Source organism: Mustelus asterias, unplaced genomic scaffold (assembly GCF_964213995.1).
Source record: "Mustelus asterias unplaced genomic scaffold, sMusAst1.hap1.1 HAP1_SCAFFOLD_2722, whole genome shotgun sequence".
Classification (NCBI taxonomy): domain Eukaryota; kingdom Metazoa; phylum Chordata; class Chondrichthyes; order Carcharhiniformes; family Triakidae; genus Mustelus; species Mustelus asterias.
The window spans coordinates 297-26046 of record NW_027592667.1 but is presented as its reverse complement, the minus strand read 5'-3'; the positions used below and the strand labels follow the sequence as shown (position 1 = coordinate 26046).

The 25750-nt window shown below is 59.8% G+C and overlaps 1 protein-coding gene across 1 annotated transcript; it reads left to right on the top strand.

The window, feature by feature from the left end:
* Nucleotides 1-666: 666 nt before the first annotated feature.
* Nucleotides 667-22279, top strand: LOC144489963 (F-box/WD repeat-containing protein 9-like). Its single transcript, XM_078207794.1, has 11 exons — nucleotides 667-755; nucleotides 3171-3651; nucleotides 8055-8194; nucleotides 8526-8654; nucleotides 10903-11015; nucleotides 15017-15108; nucleotides 16925-17073; nucleotides 17642-17755; nucleotides 17905-17994; nucleotides 19352-19417; nucleotides 20504-22279. The coding sequence occupies exons 2-11, from the start codon at nucleotides 3207-3209 to the stop codon at nucleotides 20576-20578; spliced, it is 1413 nt and encodes a 470-aa protein (XP_078063920.1). The 5' UTR covers nucleotides 667-755; nucleotides 3171-3206; the 3' UTR covers nucleotides 20579-22279.
* Nucleotides 22280-25750: the final 3471 nt, after the last annotated feature.

Genomic DNA, 25750 nt, shown 5'->3' with positions numbered 1-25750 from the left:
TGTCGTGAAGGCCGCCTTGGAGAACGTTTCCCGAAGATCAGAGGCCGAATGCCCGTGACCGCTGAAGTGCTCCCCGACAGGAAGAGAACAGTCTTGCCTGGTGATTGTCGAGCAGTGTTCATTCATCCGTTGTCGTAGCGTCTGCATGGTTTCCCCAATGTACCATGCCTCGGGACATCCTTTCCCGATAGCCTGGCTCAGGGGGAGAGCAGCCTTAGTCTTAGATAATTCACTGGGATATTTTAAGGGTTGTACATGAATTTTGTGGGATTTTTTAAGGGATTTAATGGGATAATGTTTTCTTTGCATTTTAAGAGATACTTATTGCTTTTTATGATTTATTTAATGTCATGTTTTATTTTGAAGGATATTTATTTTATTGGATGTTTATATTTTTATGATTTATTTACTGAGATGTTTTTTGAGGGATATTTATTTAGGGGTTTTATGATTTATTTAATGGTTTATTTGATGTGTTAATTATTTTGAGGGATTTTTATTTAATTTGAAGGGTTATTTCTGGGGTTTCCTGTTCTGGTTTCCAGGAGCAGTAACCCCGGGCGTCGCTTCGTCCATCATGGTCGGTCCTCCAATCAGATGCGGGGGCGGGCCCCTAGGGTCATGTGACCTGGGCACTTGCGTCACTGAGCTGACGCAATGAGGCGGCGCCAGGCTGTCACGTGGTCTTTGTGACGCACTCAGACTGCGCCGCCGGCGGGCGGAGCCGGGATGCGGAAGCGGAGGGCGGGCCTAAGGTAGCGGAAAAACCCCCCGGCTTCACTCCGAGGGCGGGCCCGGCCCGGCCCCTGGAGAGGCCAAACTGCAGCGGGGGTAGAGCCCGGGCATCGGGGGAGGAGTCAGCGCGGGGGGAGGAGTCAGCGCGGGGGAGGGGTCAGTGCGGGGGAGGGGTCAGCGCGGGGGGAGGGGTCAGCGCGGGGGGAAGGGGTCAGCGCGGGGGGGAGGGGTCAGCGCGGGGGGGAGGGGTCAGCGCGGGGGGGAGGGGTCAGCGCGGGGGGGAGGGGTCAGCGTGGGGGGGAGGGGTCAGCGCGGGGGGAGGGGTCAGCGCGGGGGGAGGGTCCCCAGGGTCGGTGAGGGGTCACTGGGGGAAGGGTCCCTGGGGTCGGCGAGAGGTCACCGGGGGGTAGGGTCCCTGGGGTCGGTGAGCGATCAGTTGGGGGGGGGGGTGGGGAGTGTAGGGTTCCCGGGGTCGGCGAGAGGTCACCGGGGGGTAGGGTCCCTGGGGTCGGTGAGCGATCAGTTGGGGGGGGGGGGGGGTGGGGGAGTGTAGGGTTCCCGGGGTCGGCGAGAGGTCACCGGGGGGTAGGGTCCCTGGGGTCGGTGAGCGATCAGTTGGGGGGGGGGGGTGGGGAGTGTAGGGTTCCCGGGGTCGGCGAGAGGTCACGGGGGGGAAGTGTCCCTGAGGTCGGTGAGCAGTCAGCGGGGGGAGTAGGGTCCCTAGGATCGACTAAGGAAAGGGGGGGGGTCGGCGAGGGGGTGAAGGGTCCCTAGGGTTGGCGAGGGGTCACCGGGGGGTGAAGGTCCCCGAGAGGAAGGGAGCAGGGGATAGCATCCCTAGGGTCGCTGAGGGAGTGGAGGTGTACAGCCCGGGGTCGCTGAGGGAGCGGAGGTGTACGGCCCGGGGTCGCTGAGGGAGCAGAGATGTACGGCCCTGGCGTCACTGAAGGAACAGAGGTGTAGGACCCCAGGGTCACTGAGGGGAAGGGTCCCTGGTGTCCTTTTCAAATGGTTATTTTGTTCCCTTTGGGAGTTCCTATTGAAGGTGTTTAAAAGGCAGCACCTTCCTGATCGCAGGCCACACCTCTTCATGTTGGTTGTTTCACCATTGATGCCTTTGCATCAACGTTCTCTCATCACCCACCCACCTCTTTCAAATTGACCCCATCAAACTTTGAACATCCTGTTGAACCTCTTGTTCTTCTATGAACACAGAATTTGTGGTGTAAGAGCTACCCGTCTCTGTAGGTCCCGCTGATTTCAGGATATTCCATTCATTTATTTTGTACCATGATCGAGTGAAGATCATTGGAGTGTCAAAAGATCTCTTTGTGTCTTAAACTTGGGGAAAAATGCTTCCTGAGCTTTGTTGATAGTTCTGATGACCGAGACAGGGTCTTAGAATGAAATCCTCGCTTCCACCCAGGACAAGTGATTCTCTCTCTGCAAGACAGGCTGTCAGGATCAGCACCAGTCAAGCTGATGAAATGCACTGCCATGAAGCGTCTTGTGAACGGATTGTCCAAAGACCTTGACCAGAATATGATACAGGAGTAGGCCATTTGGCCCATCAAACCTGCTCTACCATTCAATGAGATCATGGCTGGTCAGATTGTGGCTTTAATTCCACTTTCCTGCCTGACCCCCATAACCGTCGCCTCCTTTGTCATAGTCATAAAGTCATATGGTGCAGAAAAGTCCTTCAGCCCATCGAGTCTCCACCAACAATAACTACCACTAAAGATGCGCCAATCCCATTTTCCTGCACTTGTCCCATATCCTTGACTGTTACGATATTTTAAGTGCTCACCCAAATATAAAAGGTTGTAAGGTTTCCAGCTTCCACTACCTTCCCAGGCAGTGCATTCCAGATTGCCATCATCATCTGAGTGAAAAAGCTTTTTCTCAAATCCCCTCTGAATCTCCTGTCCCTCACCCTAACACTATGCCTCTTGTGATTGATCCCTCAACCAAGGGAAACAGCTGCTCCCTATTCACTCTGTCCATACCCCTCATAATCTTATACACCTCACTCACGTTCCCCCCTCAGCCTTCTCTGCTCCAAAGAAAGCAATCCAAGCCTATCCAGTCTCTCCTTATATCTCAAATGCTGCATCCCAGGCAACATCCTGGTGAACCTCCTCTGTACCCCATCTGGTGCTATCACATCCTTGTAGATCATTTGTAGATCAAAAATCTGTCTAACTTGGCCTTGAATACATTCAATGTTCCAGCCTCTACTACTCTCTGGGGAAGAACATTCCAAACCCAAAGACTTTGAGAAAATAACTTTTTCTGCATGTGTTTTAAACAGGAGTCCTCTTACCGAGTTCTAGATTTGCGCCACGATGGGCAACAGGCTGTCAACAATCTGATTGACTTTAGCCAGCAGCTGCTTTCCTGGATTCACATTGAAGTCTGGTTTGTTTTTGCAGCTTCAGTTCCACTGAGATTGGAGCAGTGAACGTGTGATGATGAGTGAGCTGTGTGACGGCACCAGCTCCCATCCTCCTCAAACTGGGGCCGAATCAGAGCTGGAGCAGGAGGATGAGCTGGAGATCCAGGCCCAGGAGTATGTGGACCGGGTACGGAACCCGGAAATGTCTGGTCCCAGGCCACAAAGCTGCCTCCCACAGTCGAGCAGCGAGTCGCAGCCCCGAAGCAGCAAATCCAGTGCATGCGACCTGAGCGTCAAACTGCGGTCCAGCCAGGTGCTGCCTGGAGACAGCAGACAGTCAGGCCTGCTGTCCCTGCCCTGGGAGCTGGTACTAGAGATCTGCTCATACCTGGACGCCAGGTTTGTGCTTGGAGTTCTTCCACTGGTTTGTCGAACTTTTCAGTGTGTCCTAACTGACCACGTGACTTGGAGAATCCGAGCGCAGAAGATCCTTGGGCAGAGCTACCCCGTGTTGGAAGGTTTGTAAACTGCACAAAGGTCAATGTTCTCTCCACTTATCACTCACTCTGTTTCAGTTCCCTCCACAGTCCCCTCATCCCATCCCCTCGTCCTGTCCCCCTCGTCCCGTCCCCCTCGTCCCGTCCCCCTCGTCCCGTCCCCCACATCCCGTCCCCCGCGTCCCGTCCCCATGTCCCGTCCCGTCCCCATGTCCCGTCCCGTCCCGTCCCCCCCATCCCATCCCCTCGTCCCGTCCCCCACATCCCGTCCCCCCCCGTCCCGTCCCCCCCCCGTCCCATCCCCCCCCGTCCCGTCCCCCCCCGTCCCGTCCCCCCCCCGTCCCGTCCCCCCCCCCGTCCCGTCCCCCCCCGTCCCGTACCCCCCCCCGTCCCGTCCCCCCCCCCGTCCCGTCCCCCCCCCCGTCCCGTCCCCCCCCCCGTCCCGGTCCCCCCCCGTCCCGGTCCCCCCCCGTCCCGGTCCCCCCCCGTCCCGGTCCCCCCCCGTCCCGGTCCCCCCCCGTCCCGTCCCCCCCCGTCCCGTCCCCCCCCGTCCCGTCCCCCCCCGTCCCGTCCCCCCCTCGTCCCGTCCCCCCCCCGTCCCGTCCCCCCCCCCGTCCCGTCCCCCCCCCCCCGTCCCGTCCCCCCCCCGTCCCGTCCCCCCCCCCCGTCCCGTCCCCCCCCCCGTCCCGTCCCCCCCCCGTCCCGTCCCCCCCCCCGTCCCGTCCCCCCCCCCGTCCCGTCCCCCCCGCCCGTCCCGTCCCCCCCCCCCGTCCCGTCCCCCCCCCCCGTCCCGTCGCCCCCCCGTCCCGTCCCGTCCCCCGTCCCGTCCCCCCCCGTCCCGTCCCCCCCCCGTCCCGTCCCCCCCCCGTCCCGTCCCCGTCCCCCCCCCGTCCCGTCCCCGTCCCCCCCCCGTCCCGTCCCCGTCCCGTCCCCGTCCCCCCCCCGTCCCCCCCCCGTCCCGTCCCGTCCCCCCCCCGTCCCGTCCCGTCCCCCCCCCGTCCCGTCCCCCCCGCCCCCCGTCCCGTCCCCCCCCCCGTCCCGTCCCCCCCCCCCGTCCCGTCCCCCCCCCCCGTCCCGTCCCCCCCCCCCCGTCCCGTCTCCCCCCCCCCCCCCCCGTCCCGTCCCCCCCCCGTCCCGTCCCCCCCCGGTCCCGTCCCGTCCCCCCCCCGGTCCCGTCCCCCCCCGTCCCGTCCCCCCCCCGTCCCGTCCCCCCCCGTCCCGTCCCCCCCCCGTCCCGTCCCCCCCCCGTCCCTTCCCCCCCCCGTCCCGTCCCCCCCCCGTCCCGTCCCCCCTCCGTCCCGTCCCCCCTCCCCCGTCCCGTCCCCCCTCCCCCGTCCCGTCCCCCCTCCCCCGTCCCGTCACCCCTCCCCCGTCCCGTCCCCCCTCCCCCGTCCCGTCCCCCCTCCCCCGTCCCGTCCCCCCTCCCCCGTCCCGTCCCCCCCCCCGTCCCGTCCCGTCCCCCCCCGTCCCGTCCCCCCCCCGTCCCGTCCCCCCCCCGTCCCGTCCCCCCCCCCGTCCCGTCCCGTCCCATCCCCCCCCGTCCCGTCCCATCCCCCCCGTCCCCCCTCGTCCCGTCCCGTCCCCCCCCGTCCCGTCCCCCCCGTCCCGTCCCCCCCCGTCCCGTCCCGTCCCATCCCCCCCCGTCCCGTCCCATCCCCCCCGTCCCCCCTCGTCCCGTCCCGTCCCCCCCCGTCCCGTCCCCCCCCGTCCCGTCCCCCCCCCGTCCCGTCCCCCCCCCGTCCCGTCCCCCCCCCCCCCTCCGTCCCGTCCCCCCCCCCCCCTCCGTCCCGTCCCCCCCCGTCCCGTCCCGTCCCCCCCCCCCCGTCCCCCCCCCGTCCCCCCCCCCCCCCCCCCCCCCCGTCTCCCCCCGTCCCGTCTCCCTCCGTCCCGTCTCCCCCGTCCCGTCCCCCCCGTCCCGTCCCCCCCGTCCCGTCCCCCCCGTCCCGTCCCCCCCGTCCCCCCCGTCCCCCCCGTCCCGTCCCCCCCGTCCCGTCCCCCCCGTCCCGTCCCGTCCCCCCTGTCCCGTCCCCCCCGTCCCGTCCCCCCCGTCCCGTCCCCCCCGTCCCGTCCCCCCCGTCCCGTCCCCCCGGTCCCGTCCACCCCGTCCCGTCCCCCCCGTCCCGTCCCCCCCGTCCCGTCCCCCCCGTCCCGTCCCCCCCGTCCCGTCCCCCCCGTCCCGTCCCCCCGGTCCCGTCCACCCCGTCCCGTCCCCCCCGTCCCGTCCCCCCCGTCCCGTCCCCCCCGTCCCGTCCCCCCCGTCCCGTCCCCCCCGTCCCGTCCCCCCCGTCCCGTCCCCCCCGTCCCGTCCCCCCCGTCCTGTTCCCTCCATTCCGTCCCGTCCCCTCCATTCCGTCCCTTCCCGTCCCCCCCATCCGTCCCCCCCATCCGTCCCCACCGTCCCGTCCCCCCCGTCCCGTCCCATCCCCCCCGTCCCGTCCCCCCCGTCCCGTCCCATCCCCCCCGTCCCGTCCCGTCCCATCCCCCCCGTCCCGTCCCATCCCCCCCGTCCCGTCCCGTCCCCCCCGTCCCGTCCCGTCCCATCCCATCCCCCCCGTCCCGTCCCGTCCCATCCCACCCGTCCCGTCCCGTACCATCCCCTTCACACTCACAGTCCCCCTGGTCCGTGGGTGAAATGTGGGTGGGAGAAAACTTAGCTTCGGCAAAGAACGATCATAAATTTGAAGGGACTGTGTGCGGTGAATGTGGAGGGGATGAGAGGAGGGAGGTGAGGGAGGAGGGAGATGAGGGTGAGGGCGGAAGGGGATGAGGAGGGTGAGGGTGGAGGGGGATGAGGGTGAGGGCGGGGGGGATGAGGGTGATGGTGGAGGGAGATGAGGGGGCGGAGGGGATGAGGGCGGAGGGTGTGAGGGCGGAGGGAGATGAGGGTGATGGGGTGAGGGTGGAGGGAGATGAGGGTGAGGGTGGAGGGTGTGAGGGTGAGGGGGGTGAGGGCGGAGGGAGATGAGGGTGAGGGTGGAGGGAGATGAGGGTGAGGGCGGAGGGGGATGAGGGTGATGGGGTGAGGGTGGAGGGGGGTGAGGGCGGAGGGGGATGAGGGTGACGGGGTGAGGGTGGAGGGAGATGAGGGTGAGGGCGGAGGGGGATGAGGGTGGAGGGAGATGAGGGTGAGGGCGGAGGGGGATGAGGGTGACGGGGTGAGGGTGGAGGGAGATGAGGGTGAGGGCAGGGGGGTGAGGGTGGAGGAAGGTGAGGGCGGAGGGAGGTGAGGGCGGAGGGAGGTGAGGGCGGAGGGGGATGAGGGTGATGGGGTGAGGGTAGAGGGAGATGAGGGTGAGGGCGGAAGGGGATGAGGGTGAGGGCAGAGGGGGATGAGGGTGAGGGCGGAGGGAGATGGGGGTGAGGGCGGAGGGAGATGGGGGTGAGGGCGGAGGGAGATGGGGGTGAGGGCGGAGGGAGATGGGGGTGAGGGCGGAGGGGGATGGGGGTGAGGGCGGAGGGGGATGGGGGTGAGGGCGGAGGGAGATGGGGGTGAGGGCGGAGGGAGATGGGGGTGAGGGCGGAGGGAGATGGGGGTGAGGGCGGAGGGAGATGGGGGTGAGGGCGGAGGGGGATGGGGGTGAGGGCGGAGGGGGATGAGGGCGGAGGGGGTGGAGGGGGCAGAGGGGGATGAGGGTGACGGAGTGAGGGTGGAGGGGGGTGAGGGCGGAGGGAGATGGGGGTGAGGGCGGAGGGAGATGGGGGTGAGGGCGGAGGGAGATGGGGGTGAGGGCGGAGGGAGATGGGGGTGAGGGCGGAGGGAGATGGGGGTGAGGGCGGAGGGGGATGAGGGTGAGGGCAGAGGGGGATGAGGGTGAGGGCGGAGGGGGATGGGGTGAGGGCGGAGGGGGATGGGGTGAGGGCGGAGGGGGATGAGGGTGAGGGCGGAGGGGGATGGGGTGAGGGCGGAGGGGGATGAGGGTGACGGGGTGAGGGTGGAGGGGGGTGAGGGCAGAGGGAGATGGGGGTGAGGGCGGAGGGAGATGGGGGTGAGGGCGGAGGGAGATGGGGGTGAGGGCGGAGGGGGATGAGGGTGAGGGCGGAGGGGGATGAGGGTGAGGGCGGAGGGGGATGAGGGTGAGGGCGGAGGGGGATGAGGGTGAGGGCGGAGGGGGATGGGGTGAGGGCGGAGGGGGATGAGGGGGATGAGGGTGACGGGGTGAGGGTGGAGGGGGGTGAGGGCGGAGGGAGATGGGGTGAGGGCGGAGGGAGATGGGGGTGAGGGCGGAGGGAGATGGGGGTGAGGGTGGAGGGAGATGAGGGTGAGGGCGGAGGGAGATGGGGGTGGAGGGAGATGGGGGTGAGGGCGGAGGGAGATGGGGGTGAGGGCGGAGGGAGATGGGGGTGAGGGCGGAGGGAGATGAGGAGGGTGAGGGTTGGATTCCGGCCAGACCTGCCTCTGTTGAAATTTGTTGCTCTTTAAATAGGAAAGGAATTTGATTGGCCGACTGCGTGCATTGAGCTTGAGGAGCATCTCTCCCATTGGTCAGGCAGTAATCCCAAGGTGGAACATTTCTCCCTCAATGACGGACATTTTGCCTCCGTGGATTCGGTGCTGCTGATCCAGGTGCTGCTGCTGTCAATGTCCTTCCGACTGATCCCCCTGAACGTGTGTGTCTGCCTGGGTGTGTGTGTGTGTCTGCCTGGGTGTGTGTGTGTGTCTGCCTGGGTGTGTCTGCCTGGGTGTGTGTGTGTGTCTGCCTGGGTGTGTGTGTGTCTGTGTCTGCCTGGGTGTGTGTGTGTGTCTGTGTCTGCCTGCCTGTGCCTGTGTGTGAGTCCTCCCCAGGGCTTTGTCGCTCTGTGCGTTGCCAGAGTATCTATCGGCTTCTATGGATACACAGCAGCTTCCTGCTGTTTGCTAAGATCTGTACCAATTCCCGTTTCTTCATGTCCTTCAGAATGCTTCACTGTGTGTCTCGGGATCGAGGGATCGGAATGTCAACATCTGGGACCTGAGGCACTTGGGGAAGGATGGGGAGAAGGTGCTGGTGAAAACGCTCGGAGACCAACCACGGGGAACACACAGGGTGAGGACAGCGGCGGCACGCAGCCAGATCTCTGCATTGTGGAGAAAGTACTGCTTGCTATGTGGCAAGTGCAGATCCCCGCTGGTTTGCCATTGTCTTTATCAACCCTAATACATTCTCAACACCCCTCCCCACTCCTTCACACAGGCTGCAGGAGACACACCGTAAGCTTGTATTGCAACTGGAGGAATCTCCAGGAGATCTCCTGGGGCAGGGGTGAGTATGAATAATCTGTCGACTGAGCCCCCTACTGGGTGAGGAAATCATTCACCTTTAGAAAGATTGCATCATTCATTAAACCAAGGCCTCAACGTCCCTCACAGATTCCAAAGCAGGAGGTGGGCCGCTCTCTCTCAGGATAACACAAACAGAAAATGCTGGATAAACTCAGTAAGTCTGTCAGCGTCTCTGGAGAGAGAAACAGAGTTAATGTTTTTAGTCTGTCTGACTCTGCTTCAGAACCCTAGCATCCTAAAGGAGGTAGATACGGAGAGAGTGGATGTGTTGACTGGAATTTTCCAAAAATCCTTCTCTGGGGAAATACCAGAAGGTTGGAAAACTGCCAATGTGACACCCCTATTCGAAAAGGCCAATTAGCCCAACATCTATTGTTGGAAAAACGTTGGAATTAATTATTAAGGAAATAAATACGCAGAGGGACCTGGGTGTGCAAGTCCACAGATCCTTGAAGGTGACGTCACAGGTGGAGAAGGTGGCGAAGAAGGCATATGGCATGCTTGCCTTTATAGGACGGGGCATAGAGTATAAAAGTTGGGGTCTGATGTTGCAGATGTATAGAACGTTGGTTCGGCCGCATTTGGAATACTGCGTCCAGTTCTGGTCGCCACTCTACCAGAAGGACTTGGAGGCTTTGGAGAGAGTACAGAGGAGGTTTACCAGGATGTTGCCTGGTATGGAGGGGCTTAGTTATGAGGAGAGATTGGGTAAACTGGGGTTGTTCTCCCTGGAAAGACGGAGGATGAGGGGAGACTTAATAGAGGTGTATAAAATTATGAAAGGCATAGATAGGGTGAACGGTGGGAAGCTTTTCCCCAGGTCGGTGGTGACATTCACGAGGGGTCATAGGTTCAAGATGAAGGGGGGGAGTTTTAACACAGATATCAGAAGGACATATTTTACACAGAGGGTGGTGGGGGCCTGGAATGCGCTGCCGGGCAAGGTGGTGGAGGCGGACACACTGGGAACGTTTAAGACTTATCTAGATAGTCATATGAACGGAGTGGGAATGGAGGGATACAAAAGAATGGTCTAGTTTGGACCAGGGAGCGGCACAGGCTTGGAGGGCCGAAGGGCCTGTTCCTGTGCTGTATTGTTCTTTGTTCTTTGTTCAATAGCAGCACATTTGGAAATTCAGAATCTAATCAAGCAGCATGGCTTCATCATGTCTGACTAATTTATTAGAGTTTTTCGGGGAAGTCTCAACCAGAGTGGATAGAGGGAACCCAGTGATGTGTTATATTTGAGCTTCCAGAAGGTATTCAACAAGGTACCTCACAAAAGGTTAAGTCATAAGAGTGCATGGACGTATTATATTGGCATGGATAGAGAATTGGCTGATGGGCAGGAAACAGCGAGTGGGGATAAGGGGTTCTTTTTCAGGTTGGTGACCTGTAACCAGTGGAGTTCCACAGGGATCAGTGCTGGGGCAGCACAGTGGTTAGCGCTGCTGCCTCACAGCTCCAGGGGACCCAGGTTCATTTCCGGCCTTGGGTCACTGTCTGTGTGGAGCTTGCACGTGCTCCCCGTTTCTGCATGGGTTTCCTCCGGGTGCTCCGGTTTCCTCCCACAGTCCAATGGCCTACTCCCTGTCCCTATTTCTTATGGTCTTATGCTTAACTCTGTTTGTCTCTCCACAGATGCTGCCAGACATGTTGAGTTTATCCAGCATTTTCTGTTCTTATATCAGATTTTCAGGATCCAGATTTTCAGTATTTTCTCCCCCCCCCCCCCCCCCCCGCCCGCCCCTTGTAGCCTGCCCAATAATCATTGCTCAGACTGATTATCTGAGCATTATACTGCTGTTTGTTGGGATCATGCTGTCCACAAGCTGGCTGCCATGCTTCCCACAGTACAACAACAGTGACTGGACTTTGAGACTGTGTCAGTGACTGGGAAGTACTGTGGGAAAGGCACTCTATAAATGCAAGTTGTTGTCTATGTTCTGACTGCAGTGTTGTGAGTTGCTGTGCCTGCTGCTTCTTGCTGTCACTCTCTCCTCTTCCTCCAGGGCTGGGTCTGGGCTCTCGCAGCCCAGGACAATATGCTATGCTCGGGATCATGGGACAGCAGTGTCAAGCTTTGGGACATGGCTTCAGAAGGGGCAGCAGTCCGGGAGATCAGGTAGTGGCAGCTTCTCTGTGATTTCCCCAGCAGAATATTTTTGTTTATTATGAGGGGAATTGAATGGAAGAATAGGGGAGGTTATGCTTCAGTTACGTGGGGCATTGGTGAGACCACGTGTGGAGTAGTGTGTGCAGTACTGGTCGTCTTATTTAAGGAAATGTGTAGGAAGCAGTTCAGGGCAGCTTTACTAGAATAATGCCTGGAATGGGCGGGTTATCTTGTCAGGAAAGGTTGGACAGGCTGGGCTTGTATCTGCTGGAGTTGAGAGACGACTTGATTGGAAGATATGATCCTGAGGGGTATTGACAGGGTGGGTGTGAAGAGGATGTTTCCTCTTCTGGGAAAATCTAGAACTTGGGGGTCACTGTTTAAAAATAATGGATCAAGTCGCCTTTTACTTTTTTAAGCTGGGGAAGATACAAGGCCAACCTGTCCAACCCTTCCTCATAAATACCCCCACAATAAATTCCAACACTCTATTAGCTTTGTAAGTGACTTGCTGTACCTGTATACCAGCCTTTTGTGATTCATGCACCAGGTCCCTCTGTATCTCAGAACTCTGCAATCCCTCAACATTTAGATGCCATCTGAACAAAGGACATTACAGCACAGGAACAGGCCCTTTGGCCCTCCAAGCCTGCACCGACCATGCTGCCCGACTGAACTAAAACCCCCTACCCTTCCGGGGACTATATCCCTCTATTCCCATCCTATTCATGTACTTGTCAAGACGCCCCTTAAAAGTCACTATCGTATCCGCTTCCACTACCTCCCCCGGCAACGAGTTCCAGGCACCCACCACTCTCTGTGTAAAAAATCTGCCTCGTACATCTCCTGTAAACCTCGCACCTTAAAACTATGCCCCCTAGTAACTGACTATTCCACCCTGGGAAAAAGCTTCTGACTATCCACTCTGCCCATGCCTCTCATAATCTTGTACACTTCTATCAGGTCTCCCCTCAACCTCCATCGCTCCAGTGAGAACAAACCAAGTTTCTCCAACCTCTCCTCATAGCTAATGCCCTCCATACCAGGCAACATCCTGGTAAATCTTTTCTGTACCCTCTCCAAAGCCACCACATCTTTCTGGTAGTGTGGCGACCAGAATTGAACACTATAATTCCAAGTGCGGCCGAACTAAGGTTCTATAAAGCTGCAACATGACTTGCCAATTTTTAAACTCAGTGCCCCGGCCAATGAAGGTAAGCATGCCGTATGCCTTCTTGACTACCTTCTCCACCTGCGTTGCCACTTTCAGTGACCTGTGTACCTGTACATCCAGATCCCTTTGCCTATCAATACTCCTAAGGGTTCGCCATTTACTGTATATTTCCTATCTGTATTAGACCTTCCAAAATGCATTACCTCACATTTGTCTGGATTAAACTCCATCTGCCATCTCTCCGCCCAAGTCTCCAACTGATCCATATCCTGCTGTATCCTCTGATGGTCCTCATCGCTATCCGCAAATCCACCAACCGTTGTGCTTCCTTTTTATTCTTCCTGTCAGAATGGGCAGGCCCACATTAAACTCCATTTGCCTGATCTTTGCCCACGCACCTAACCTGACTATCTCCTTGCTCGCTTGCCTCTGCTACAGTCCAATCTCGCTCACTGGGCTTCAGTTCAACTCTGCGATTCTAAAGGAACCAGCTAACTTAAATGGCCACAACATTTAACAATTTATGCCTTAAAGACAAGCTAAGGATTTCTGGTCTATTCTTTTAACTTTTATTCAGCCTCGAACATGCTTTCCTTTCTGTTATCTGTGTGTGTAACGTCGGGTCTTTTGTTCTTTTTTCCCTCGGGTTTAGTAGTTAATTTGCTCTCTATCTGGCGAATACCTTGTTGATTGGCCGATTACTGATCGCAGTATTAATGGTAAAAACATACATTTGGATTTGAAAAAAAGGAGAAAAGAAATTTTAAAACCTTTGTTATGATTAACCAAGGGGACAGAGCGGAGCCAGTTCATCTGAATTTCCCTGGTCATAACAATGTTATGATCACTCTTACCAATAGGATCCTTTACTATGAGGTCAGTAATTAATCTTTACCAGGCTTAAAATAGCCTGGTTGGTTCTAAATGTGTTGTTCCAAGAAACTACCTCAAATAGACTCTATGAATTCATCCTTTAGATTACCTCTGTCGAGATGATTTTTCCATTCTTCAGGAAGATTAAAATTTCCCCCAATTATTACAATTCCTTTCTTGCAAGTCAGCATGATTTCTTGGATTATCCTTGGTCCGACAGTGCAGTCACTATCAAGGGGACTTTTAAACCATTCCCACTAGTGACTTCTTTCCCTTACTATCTCTTAGCTCCATCCAAGATGATTCCCTTGAATTCCACATTTTGACCTTCTGAACCAAGATTATTTCTCACTGCTGCACTGATCTCTTCCTCTGTTAACAGAGCTACCCCACCTCCTTTTTCCTTTATTCCTGTCTTTCCAAAATGTCAAATACCCTTGAATATTCAGGAATGTTAGTGTGTGTCTTCCGTACCTGTAGAATGGGAGACTGAAACCAGAAGGACACTCGGTCCCGGGGATTGAGACCGGAAGGACACTCGGTCCCGGGGATTGAGACCGGAAGGACACTCGGTCCCGGGGATTGAGACCGGAAGGACACTCGGTCCCGGGGATTGAGACCGGAAGGACACTCGGTCCCGGGGATTGAGACCGGAAGGACACTCGGTCCCGGGGATTGAGACCGGAAGGACACTCGGTCCCGGGGACTGAGACCGGAAGGACACTCGGTCCCGGGGATTGAGACCGGAAGGACACTCGGTCCCGGGGATTGAGACCGGAAGGACACTCGGTCCCGGGGATTGAGACCGGAAGGACGCTCGGTCCCGGGGATTGAGACCAGAAGGACGCTCGGTCCCGGGGATTGAGACCAGAAGGACGCTCGGTCCCGGGGATTGAGACCGGAAGGACGCTCGGTCCCGGGGATTGAGACCGGAAGGACGCTCGGTCCCGGGGATTGAGACCGGAAGGACGCTCGGTCCCGGGGATTGAGACCAGAAGGACGCTCGGTCCCGGGGATTGAGACCGGAAGGACGCTCGGTCCCGGGGATTGAGACCAGAAGGACACTCGGTCCCGGGGATTGAGACCGGAAGGACACTCGGTCCCGGGGATTGAGACCGGAAGGACACTCGGTCCCGGGGACTGAGACCGGAAGGACACTCGGTCCCGGGGATTGAGACCGGAAGGACACTCGGTCCCGGGGATTGAGACCGGAAGGACACTCGGTCCCGGGGATTGAGACCGGAAGGACACTCGGTCCCGGGGATTGAGACCGGAAGGACGCTCAGTCCCGGGGACTGAGACGTGGGAGGACGCTCGGTCCCGGGGACTGGGACCTGGGAGGGGTGGAGAAAGGGGGGAATGCTCGGTCCTGGGGTCTGGGACCTGGAGGGGGGTGGAGGGTGGGAGGAAGCTCGGTCCCGGGGACTGAGACCTGGGGGTGGGGTGGAGGGTGGGGAGGACGCTCGGACCCTGGGACTGGGACCTGGGGGGGTGCAGGTGGAGGGTGGGAGGACGCTCGGTCCCTGGGGATTGAGGGACTGGGACCTGGGGGGGAGGTGGGAGGACGCTTGGTCCCGGGGATTGAGACCTGGGGGGGTGGTGGAGGAAGGGGGGAACGCTCGGTCCCGCGTTGCTTCTTTAACAGAGTTGAACTTTGGGGTGAGACACTTGCATTTCGAAGCCGCCAGGTTCAGCGGGGAGGCGTCCCCTCGGGATCTTGCTGCATGAAGTGTAGGTCTCAGCTGATGGCTGGTTGGGGATTGTGATTCCCTCCAGTCAGACCCTCCTGGGGGACCGGAACGCAACTTGTCGCTGTGCAGTTTGGGGATGGCGCAGTGTCTGGAATACTGTCTGCACTGGTGGGACAGTGGAATTAGTATACTTGGGGGGGGGGGGGGGGGGGTGCGGACTGCAGCCCAGTTTAATCATTAGAAACGCAGTGACTGAGATTTTATTTCCACAGAGGGAAGGCAGCTGTGCTGTGTCTGGTTTACCTCTCCGATGTGCTGGTAACGGGATCCTATGATAAAACCGTGACTCTCTATGACCCACGAGGTTAGATCACTGCTTCCATCTCCATCTCTTTGTCAAGGTGACGTTTTGTTTCAGCTCAAGTGTGGTCAGGGTTTTGATCATGGGGAGGTGATGGCCCAGTGGTATTATCACTGGACTGTTCATCCAGAAACTCAGCGAATGTTCTGGGGACCCGGGTTCGAATCCCGCCACGGCAGATGGTGGAATTTGAATTCAATAAAAAATATCTGGAATTAAGAATCTACTGATGACCCTGAAACTATTGTCGATTGTCGTAAAAACCCATCTGGTTCACTAATACCCTTTAGGGAAGGAAATCTGCCTCCTTCCCCAGCCTGGCCGACATGTGACTCCAGAACCACAGCAATGTGTGGTTGACTCTCAACTGCCCTCTGAAATGGCCGGGCGAACCACTCAGTTAAAGGGCAACTAGGAAGGGCAATAAATACTGGCCAGCCAGCGATGCCCAGGTCCCAGGAACGGATGAAAAGAGAATTACAAACGAGAAATCATCTTCAGGAGAGGAGGAACTGTACCCCAGGGAGAATCGGAGAGGAGGAACTGTACCCCAGGGAGAGTCAGGAGAGGGGAATCTGTACCCCAGAGAGAGTCGGAGAGAGGGAACTGTACCCCAGGGAGAATCGGAGAGGAGGAACCGTACCCCAGGGAGAGTCAGGAGAGGGGAATCTGTACCCCAGGGAGAGTCAGGAGAGGGGAATCTGTACCCCAGAGAGAGTCGGAGAGAGGGAACTGTACCCCAGGGAGAGTCAGTAGAGGGGGAACTGTACCCCAGAGAGAGTCGGAGAGAGGGAACTGTACCCCAGGGAGAGTCAGGAGAGGGGAATCTATACCCCAGAGAGAGTCAGGAGAGGGGAATCTGTACCCCAGAGAGAGTCGGAGAGAGGGAATCTGTACCCCAGAGAGAGTCGGAGAGGAGGAACTGTACCCCAGGGAGAATCGGAGAGGAGGAACTGTACCCCAGGGAGAATCGGAGAGGAGGAACTGTACCCCAGGGAGAGTCAGGAGAGGGGAATCTGTACCCCAGAGAGAGTCGGAGAGAGGGATCTGTACCCCAGGGAGAGTCAGGAGAGGGGAATCTATACCCCAGAGAGAGTCAGGAGAGGGGAATCTGTACCCCAGAGAGAGTCGGAGAGAGGGAACTGTACCCCAGGGAGAGTCAGTAGAGGGGGAACTATACCCCAGGGAGAGTCAGTAGAGGGGGAACGATACCCCAGGGAGAGTCAGGAGAGGGGGAACTGTACCCCAGGGAGAGTCAGGAGAGGGGGAAATGTACTCCAGAGAGAGTCAGGAGAGGGATCTGTACCCCAGGGAGAGTCAGGAGAGAGGGAACTGTACCCCAGGGAGAGTCAGGAGAGAGGGAACTGTACCCGAGGGAGAGTCAGGAGAGGGGGAACTGTACTCCAGGGAGAGTTGGAGAGGAGGAACTGTACTACAGAGAGAGTCAGGAGAGGGATCTGTACCCCAGGGAGAGTCGGAGAGGAGGAACTGTACCCCAGGGAGAGTCGGAGAGGGATCTGTACCCCAGGGAGAGTCGGAGAGGGATCTGTACCCCAGGGAGAGTCGGAGAGGAGGAACTGTACCCCAGGGAGAGTCAGAGAGGAGGAACTGTACCCCAGAGAGAGTAGGAGAGGAGGGTCTCTTCCTCACCACCCCCTCCTCGCAGTCACGTCTTCCTGTTTCATTGCCATTGATTCCCTTGGGTGGAATGTTGTTGAGGGATTTAGCTGCTTATGTTGCTGTGTGTGGGAGGCAGAGGCCAGTCTAATGTGAACAGTGATATTAATTGCTGTTTAAATTCCCTCTCGTGTGTCTGCAGCTGGTTACCCAGTGTTATCCAGCCGGAAGCTGCACTCCAGTGCTGTCCTCTGTCTCGCTGCTGATGATCGATTTATCCTGAGTGGCAGTGAGGATCGCACCCTAGTGGTGGTCGATCGGCGAACCAATCATGTTCTTCAAAAGCTTCAGGTACCCGAGGACGTTAGCGCCCCGGTTAAAGACACAGAATCGAACATAGCCTGTCCCCCACATCAGCCCCTGGCCACATTCAACTCCCCCCCCCCCCCCCACACCCTCTCACCCTCTGCCCAATCCCTCCCACACACACACACACACAGACCCCCACACCCCACTGCCCCCTCACCCCCTACACCCCCCTCACCCCCTGGCTGAGCCCCCCCACACACACACACCCCACACCCCACCCCCCTACACCCCCCTCACCCCCTGGCTGAGCCCTCACACACACACCCCATCCCCACCCCACTGCCCCCTCACCCCCTACACCCCCCTCACCCCCTGGCTGAGCCCTCCCCCCCCCTCCACACCCCATTCCCACCCCACTGCCCCCTCACCCCGTACAGCCCCCTCACCCCCTGGCTGAGTCCTCCCACACACACACACCCCAACCCTCCCCCCCATCATCCCCTGGCTGAGCCCTCCCTGTCCATATCAGTCACCCCCCCTCAGCCCCTGGCCGAATCTCTCTGCCTTGTTGTCTCTCACTCCCTCTCTCTCTCTCCCCTTCTCCCCTCAGTTGGATTCCTACCTGTTGACCATGTCGTACACTCCGGGTGAGCTGTGGGCTGGTGACAAGTGGGGTCTGGTCCATGTCTTTGACCAACAGGATGGCAGCTTCCAGCATGCCAAGGTAGGGCCCGGGGGGTAGGGGGTGGGAACGTTCGTTCTACAAGGTGCTGAGCTATGGGGGATTATAGAGTGACAGGAATCATGCCAGCAGCCATTGGCTGAGTTGTCACTCAGTCTCTCTGAGTGACCAATCCTTTCTCTTTCTCTTAGTGTTTTAACGTCGGACATCGTTCACAGCTGACTGGAATCAGACATTCTCTCGGCACCTTGTACTCATCCTCGACAGATAAAACAATTAAGGTAAGTCATAGCAGCACAAAAAGAGACCCTTCGGCCCATCGTGTCAATGCCAGTCTCTGGATCTGATCTGTGGCAGTTACGTGGGCTGAAGTGTTGGCTCTCTCCCTCGGCAGACACACACACAGCTCTGAGGGTATATGATTCCTGCTCTCTGCGGTTTGCTGGGACTGGGATAGGGACTGATAGTAACAGTAGGAGCAGGGGTAGGCCATTCAGCCCATCGAGCCTGCTCCACCAGTCAAACCAATCACGGCCGATCATTTTCCCCATCGCCCCCGTACCCGCAGTGTCCCAAAATCTCTCGGATTGGGTTTTGAACATACTCAGTGACTGAGTGTCCACATCCCTCTGGGTAGAGAACTCCAAAGATTCACCACCCTCTGAACCAAGAAATTCCTCCTCAACTCAGTCTAAGATGTCCTCCTGTGACTGCCTAGGGAACCACTTGCTCTCCGCCTCTTCTCTGCCTGTTACGGGGGATGTGGACTTGAATCCAGTTTTAACACACTTTGACCCAGTGGCCAACAGCGAGTCTGTGTCTTCACCAGGGGAGGAGGGAGCACAAAGATGTCTCCTAGTGGATTTATACTAGGACAGAAAGAGGCCACTCAGCCCTTTCCACCCTGGATTAGATTTTGCCTGAGCTGCATCTGAACTCCATTTAGCAGCCGGTGTTCCATATCAGCATTGCCATTTAAATCCCTGTGATAATGTGGAGTGAATCCAGATTTCACTTGGCCTCCCTGTGATAAAATATCTCCTGGAATCATAGAATCCCTACAGTGCAGAAGGAGGCCATTCGGCCCATCGAGTCTGCACCGACCACAATCCCACCCAGGTCCTATCCCGTAACCAAACGTATTTACCGTGGCTGGTCCCCCTAACACTCAGAGGCAATTTAGCATGGCCAATCCACCTAACCCACATGTCTTTCAGACTGTGGGAGGAAACCAGAGCACCCGGAGGAAACCCACGCAGACACGGGGAGAATGTGCAGACTCTGCACAGACAGTGACCCGAGGCTGGAATTGAACCCGGGTCCCTGGTGCTGTGAGGCAGCAGTGCTAACCACTGTGCCACCGTGCCGTCCCTAAATTCCCTCCAAAATGATTTGGCTGTAAATTGAAGATGGTTTTGCCTTTATCCTAGACCCTTTACCCATTTTAAACACCTCAAGCTGATTATCATTCATTCCTCTCCATACGACAGAGTCTGTGCAAACTGTTCTCAGCGTTTAACTCCATGAGTGCTATTCCACAGCTCCGGTGTGTGGTATGGTGAGGGACTGGTTGAGTGGGTTTTGTTTGCAATAGTGTACTAATCAGGGTGGGTGTTCTCTCTCTCTCTCTCTCTCCAGGTCCATGTGCCTACAGAACCTCCAAACACACTTTTCACTTTGCCCCATGGAGATGTGGTGAATGGGGTAAGTACAGTCAGTCTGTGTGAGTTGTGGGTTTGGAGTACAGTCAGTCTGTGTGTGTTGTGGGTTTGGAGTACAGTCAGTCTGTGTGTTGTGGGTTTGGAGTACAGTCACTCTTGTGGGCTGTGGGTTTGGAGTACAGTCAGTCTGTGTGTGCTGTGGGTTTGGAGTACAGTCAGTCTGTGTGTGCTGTGGGTTTGGAGTACAGTCAGTCTGTGTGTGCTGTGGGTTTGGAGTACAGTCAGTCTGTGTGTGTTGTGGGTTTGGAGTACAGTCAGTCTGTGTGTGTGCTGTGGGTTTGGAGTACAGTCTGTGTGTGTGTTGTGGGTTTGGAGTACAGTCAGTCTGTGTGTGTTGTGGGTTTGGAGTACAGTCAGTCTGTGTGTTGTGGGTTTGGAGTACAGTCAGTCTGTGTGTGCTGTGGGTTTGGAGTACAGTGTGTGTGTGTTGTGGGTTTGGAGTACAGTCAGTCTGTGTGTTGTGGGTTTGGAGTACAGTCAGTCTGTGTGTTGTGGGTTTGGAGTACAGTCAGTCTGTGTGTTGTGGGTTTGGAGTACAGTCAGTCTGTGTGTTGTGGGTTTGGAGTACAGTCAGTCTGTGTGTTGTGGGTTTGGAGTACAGTCAGTCTGTGTGTTGTGGGTTTGGAGTACAGTCAGTCTGTGTGTTGTGGGTTTGGAGTACAGTCAGTCTGTGTGTGTGTGTTGTGTGTTTGCCTGGGGGGGGGGGGCTGTGTGTTTGCCTGGGGGGGGGGGGCTGTGTGTTTGCCCGGGGGGGGGTTGGGGGGCTGTGTGTTTGCCCGGGGGGGGGTTGGGGGGCTGTGTGTTTGCCCGGGGGTTGGGGGGAGTGGTTGGGGGCCTGTGTGTTTGCCCAGGGGTGGGGGTGGGGTGGGTCTGTGTGTTTGCCCGAGGGGGGTGGGGGTGGGGGTGGTGGTTGGGGGGCTGTGTGTTTGCCCAGAGGTGGGGGTGCGGGGGGAGCTATGTGTTTCCCGGGGTGGGGGAGCCTGTGTGTTTACGGGGAGGGGAAGAGCTGCACGCTTTGCGGAGATGGTGCTGGGAACGTTAATGAGAATTCCGATGTTCCCTGATACAGATCAGCGTGGAGGGGGACGTGCTGGCAGCAGCTTCTGGATCCATGTCTGTGGAAATCTGGAGGATGACAAAGTGATGAGGAGACTGGAGCTGGGCGAATGGTTGGGCTTGCCGAGAGACAGCGCGAAAGGAGTCGCCCGTCAGTCCGTCCACCGTCACCTGGTCTACACACAGGAAACGGGTACTCTGGGGATCCCCTCGAAACACCCCTACTAACATCATGTGACTGCAAACTCCCCTCCCCCAAATATTTCCTAACACATTAAATTCCTATTGAACGAGGCACTCCAACACACTCCTGTGATTCCTGTCATCACTTGGGCCTCTTGTTTGTGTGTGACAGTGAATGGTGCTGATGATGCTGATGGCCCTGAATAACTCTCTCTGCGGGGTGAGGTCACACACAGACTGCAGCCTCTATCTGTGGAGGTTTGCGACCCACAGAACTTGCTGCTTTGTTAATAAGACAGCCTGTTTGAGGGAATAATTTAAATTGCTTGGTTGATGCCACACCGCAGACTGTCGAACCCTCTGTGTCTCACAGAGCAGACCAATTAATCACCCGCTGGCAACCACAGTCCATAGGATCTCGTCGCAAAGCCCCCCGATCGCAATGTGGAAAAACTCCCTCCCTTCCCCGTGCCACAGTCTCTGCTCCGTAAGTCGCTGACGGGACAGTGATTTGGAGCCGGCGTTCCCAGGTGTTTGGCCTCGAGTGTCCGTTTCATTTCGGTTGGTGGAATTCCCGTCTGAACCCAAGGTGGTGGCTTCAAGCCCCACTGCAGGGCTTTGAGCAGTGACACACACACACAGATTGCAGTGCTGGGAGACGCTGGCAGTGCCCCTGGGTGAGGCAGCACACCAACGTTCTGTCTGTCCCCTCAGGTGGCTGTTGGAGATCCCACGGCATGATACTGAAGAGCGAGGGAGTCAAATAATGACTTTGGAAAGGATGCTCCATTTACTCGATACGGAGAAAGCTCCAGGGACATGAGGAGGGAGCAATGCTGGTAATCCGATTGCCCTCCGTCCCGCTTTGATGGACCAATTGTGTTCTGTATGATTCTCGGACTTTCACTGGTGTACTGACCAATACCAATCCCTGAAGCAACCTCACTCAGGCTCTGCTCACTGACCCCGTCTCTGTCTGTGACATCTTGCCTTGCGCAAATTAGCTGCTGTTCTTCCCACAATACTGAGTGCATTTGAAAAGTATTTTTGAGGTGGTGAATGGCATTTATGTGAATGAAAGCTTTTACTTTGTTCTCTGTTCCCCTGAGGATCCCTTTCTGCCTTCTCTGAGTGGGAGGGGCATACTGAGGCTCTCCTGTGTAAGATGCAGAGTCTGCCCTCGACAGAGAGGCTGGTGTGTACGCTGCCTGTACGCTGCCTGTACGCTGCCTGTACGCTGCCTGTACTCTGCCTGTACTCTGCCTGTACGCTGCCTGTACTCTGCCTGTACGCTGCCTGTACGCTGCCTGTACTCTGCCTGTACTCTGCCTGTACTCTGCCTGTACTCTGCCTGTACGCTGCCTGTACGCTGCGAGTGGCCTATTCACACAGACTGTGAGACGAGTGTGTACGCTGCCCGAACGCTGCCCATACCCTTTCTCAGTCACGTCACATTGAGGCTGAGGGAAAGATTTCTCCAGGGGCTCCGGTAGCAGCGGGTGGACTCTGATCCCCCAGAACACGAGCTCAGCAAAAGGGGAAATGAAGCACAAACGGTACGAAGTCACTCAAATGGGAGCATATTGTCAATTAAAATAAAATATCTAAACAAATTGCTGTGTTTTCGAGGCTCACACGTCTTCCTCTGCTTGTTAACCTTAGACGATGGGAGAGGAGCAGTCTGTGCTGAGTGGGAGTACCCTACAGTACAGGCAGAGGCCGTTCGGCCCATCGAGTCTGTACCAACCCTCCGAAAGAGCACCTCACCCAGGCCCTCCCCTCCGCCCTATCCCTTTAACCCTGCGCATTTAGCATGGCCAATCCACCGAAACCCGCACACCTTGAGTGTTTGAGGAAACCGGAGCACCCGGAGGAAACCCACGCAGACATGGGGAGAACATGCAGACTCCACACAGACAGACACTGACCCGAGGCAGACCTGGTGCCAATGATTTGACTCTCTTGCCAGCCTCCCCCGTACCCACGTGATTGCCAATGTCTCTGAAACCAGGGGAAGAATGAGAACTGACCCGAGGATGACACAAACTTACTTTTCAACCTTCATTCGCATCATCGTCAAGAAACATGTTCCAGCCCTATGACCCCTCCCCTCCCCCACTCCCCTCCTGCACCTACACCCACCCCACTCTCCCCACCCCCACCACACTCTCCCCACCCCCCCCCCACGCTCTCCCCACCCCCCCCACGCTCTCCCCACCCCCCCCACGCTCTCCCCAACCCCCCCCACGCTCTCCCCACCCCCCACGCTCTCCCCACCCCCCCACGCTCTCCCCACCCCCCACGCTCTCCCCACCCCCCCACGCTCTCCCCACCCCCCACGCTCTCCCCACCCCCCCACGCTCTCCCCACCCCCCCACGCTCTCCCCACCCCCCCACGCTCTCCCCACGCTCCCCCACCCCCCCCCACACTCTCCCCACCCCCCCACGCTCTCCCCACCCCCCCACGCTCTCCCCACCCCCCCCACGCTCTCCCCACCCCCCCCCACGCTCTCCCCATCCCCCCCCCACGCTCTCCCCACCCCCACCACGCTCTCCCCACCCCCCCCCACGCTCTCCCCACCCCCCCCCACGCTCTCCCCACCCCCCCCCCACGCTCTCCCACCCCCCCCACGCTCTCCCCCACCCCCCCCACGCTCTCCCCACCCCCCCCCACGCTCTCCCCACCCCCCCCCACGCTCTCCCCACCCCCCCCACGCTCTCCCCACCCCCCACGCTCTCCCCACCCCCCCACGCTCTCCCCACCCCCCCACGCTCTCCCCACCCCCCCACGCTCTCCCCACCCCCCCACGCTCTCCCCACCCCCCCACGCTCTCCCCACCCCCCCACGCTCTCCCCACCCCCCCACGCTCTCCCCACCCCCCCACGCTCTCCCCACCCCCCCACGCTCTCCCCACCCCCCCACGCTCTCCCCACCCCCCACGCTCTCCCCACCCCCCCACGCTCTCCCACCCCCCCACGCTCTCCCCACCCCCCACGCTCTCCCCACCCCCCCACGCTCTCCCCACCCCCCCACGCTCTCCCCACCCCCCCACGCTCTCCCCACCCCCCCACACTCTCCCCACCTCCCACACTCTCCCCACCCCCCCACACTCTCCCCACCCCCCCACACTCTCCCCACCCCCCCACACTCTCCCCACCCCCCCACACTCTCCCCAACCCCCCACACTCTCCCAACCCCCCACACTCTCCCCAACCCCCCACACTCTCCCCAACCCCCCACACTCTCCCCAACCCCCCACACTCTCCCCAACCCCCCACACTCTCCCCACCCCCCCACACTCTCCCCACCCCCCCACACTCTCCCCACCCCCCCACACTCTCCCCACCCCCCCACACTCTCCCCACCCCCCCACACTCTCCCCACCCCCCCACACTCTCCCCACCCCCCCACACTCTCCCCACCCCCCACCCTCTCCCCAGCCCCCCACACTCTCCCCACCCCCCCACACTCTCCCCACCCCCCCACACTCTCCCCACCCCCCCACACTCTCCCCACCCCCCACACTCTCCCCACCCCCCCACACTCTCCCCACCCCCCCACACTCTCCCCACCCCCCCACACTCTCCCCACCCCCCCACACTCTCCCCACCCGCCCACACTCTCCCACCCGCCCACACTCTCCCCACCCGCCCACACTCTCCCCACCCGCCCACACTCTCCCCACCCGCCCACACTCTCCCCACCCGCCCACACTCTCCCCACCCGCCCACACTCTCCCCACCCGCCCACACTCTCCCCACCCGCCCACACTCTCCCCACCCGCCCACACTCTCCCCACCCGCCCACACTCTCCCCACCCGCCCACACTCTCCCCACCCGCCCACACTCTCCCCACCCGCCACACTCTCCCCACCCGCCCACACTCTCCCCACCCGCCCACACTCTCCCCACCCGCCCACACTCTCCCCACCCGCCCACACTCTCCCCACCCCGCCCACACTCTCCCCACCCGCCCACACTCTCCCCACCCGCCCACACTCTCCCCACCCCGCCCACACTCTCCCCACCCGCCCACACTCTCCCCACCCGCCCACACTCTCCCCACCCGCCCACTCTCTCCCGCCCGCCACACTCTCCCCACCCGCCCACTCTCTCCCCCACCCGCCCACACTCTCCCCGCCCCGCCCACCCCACTCTCCCCGCCCCGCCCACACTCTCCCCGCCCCGCCCACACTCTCCCCGCCCCGCCCACACTCTCCCCGCCCCGCCCACACTCTCCCCGCCCCGCCCACACTCTCCCCCCGCCCCGCCCACACTCTCCCCCACCCCGCCCACACTCTCCCCACCCCGCCCACACTCTCCCCACCCCGCCCACACTCTCCCCACCCCGCCCACACTCTCCCCACCCCGCCCACACTCTCCCCACCCCGCCCACACTCTCCCCACCCCGCCCACACTCTCCCCACCCCGCCCACACTCTCCCCACCCCGCCCACACTCTCCCCACCCCGCCCACACTCTCCCACCCCGCCCACACTCTCCCCACCCCGCCCACACTCTCCCCACCCCGCCCACACTCTCCCCACCCCGCCCACACTCTCCCCACCCCGCCCACACTCTCCCCACCCCGCCCCACACTCTCCCCACCCCGCCCACACTCTCCCCACCCCCCCCCACACTCTCCCCACCCCGCCCACACTCCTCCCCACCCCCCCCACACTCTCCCCACCCCGCCCACACTCTCCCCCCCCCGCCCACACTCTCCCCACCCCGCCCACCACTCTCCCCACCCCCCCCCACACTCTCCCCACCCCCCCCACACTCTCCCCCACCCCCCCCCACACTCTCCCCACCCCCCCCACACTCTCCCCACCCCCCCCACACTCTCCCCACCCCCCCCACACTCTCCCCACCCCCCCCACACTCTCCCCACCCCCCCCACACTCTCCCCACCCCCCCCACACTCTCCCCACCCCCCCCACACTCTCCCCACCCCCCCCACACTCTCCCCACCCCCCCCACACTCTCCCCACCCCCCCCACACTCTCCCCACCCCCCCCACACTCTCCCCCACCCCCCCCACACTCTCCCCACCCCCCCCCACACTCTCCCCCAC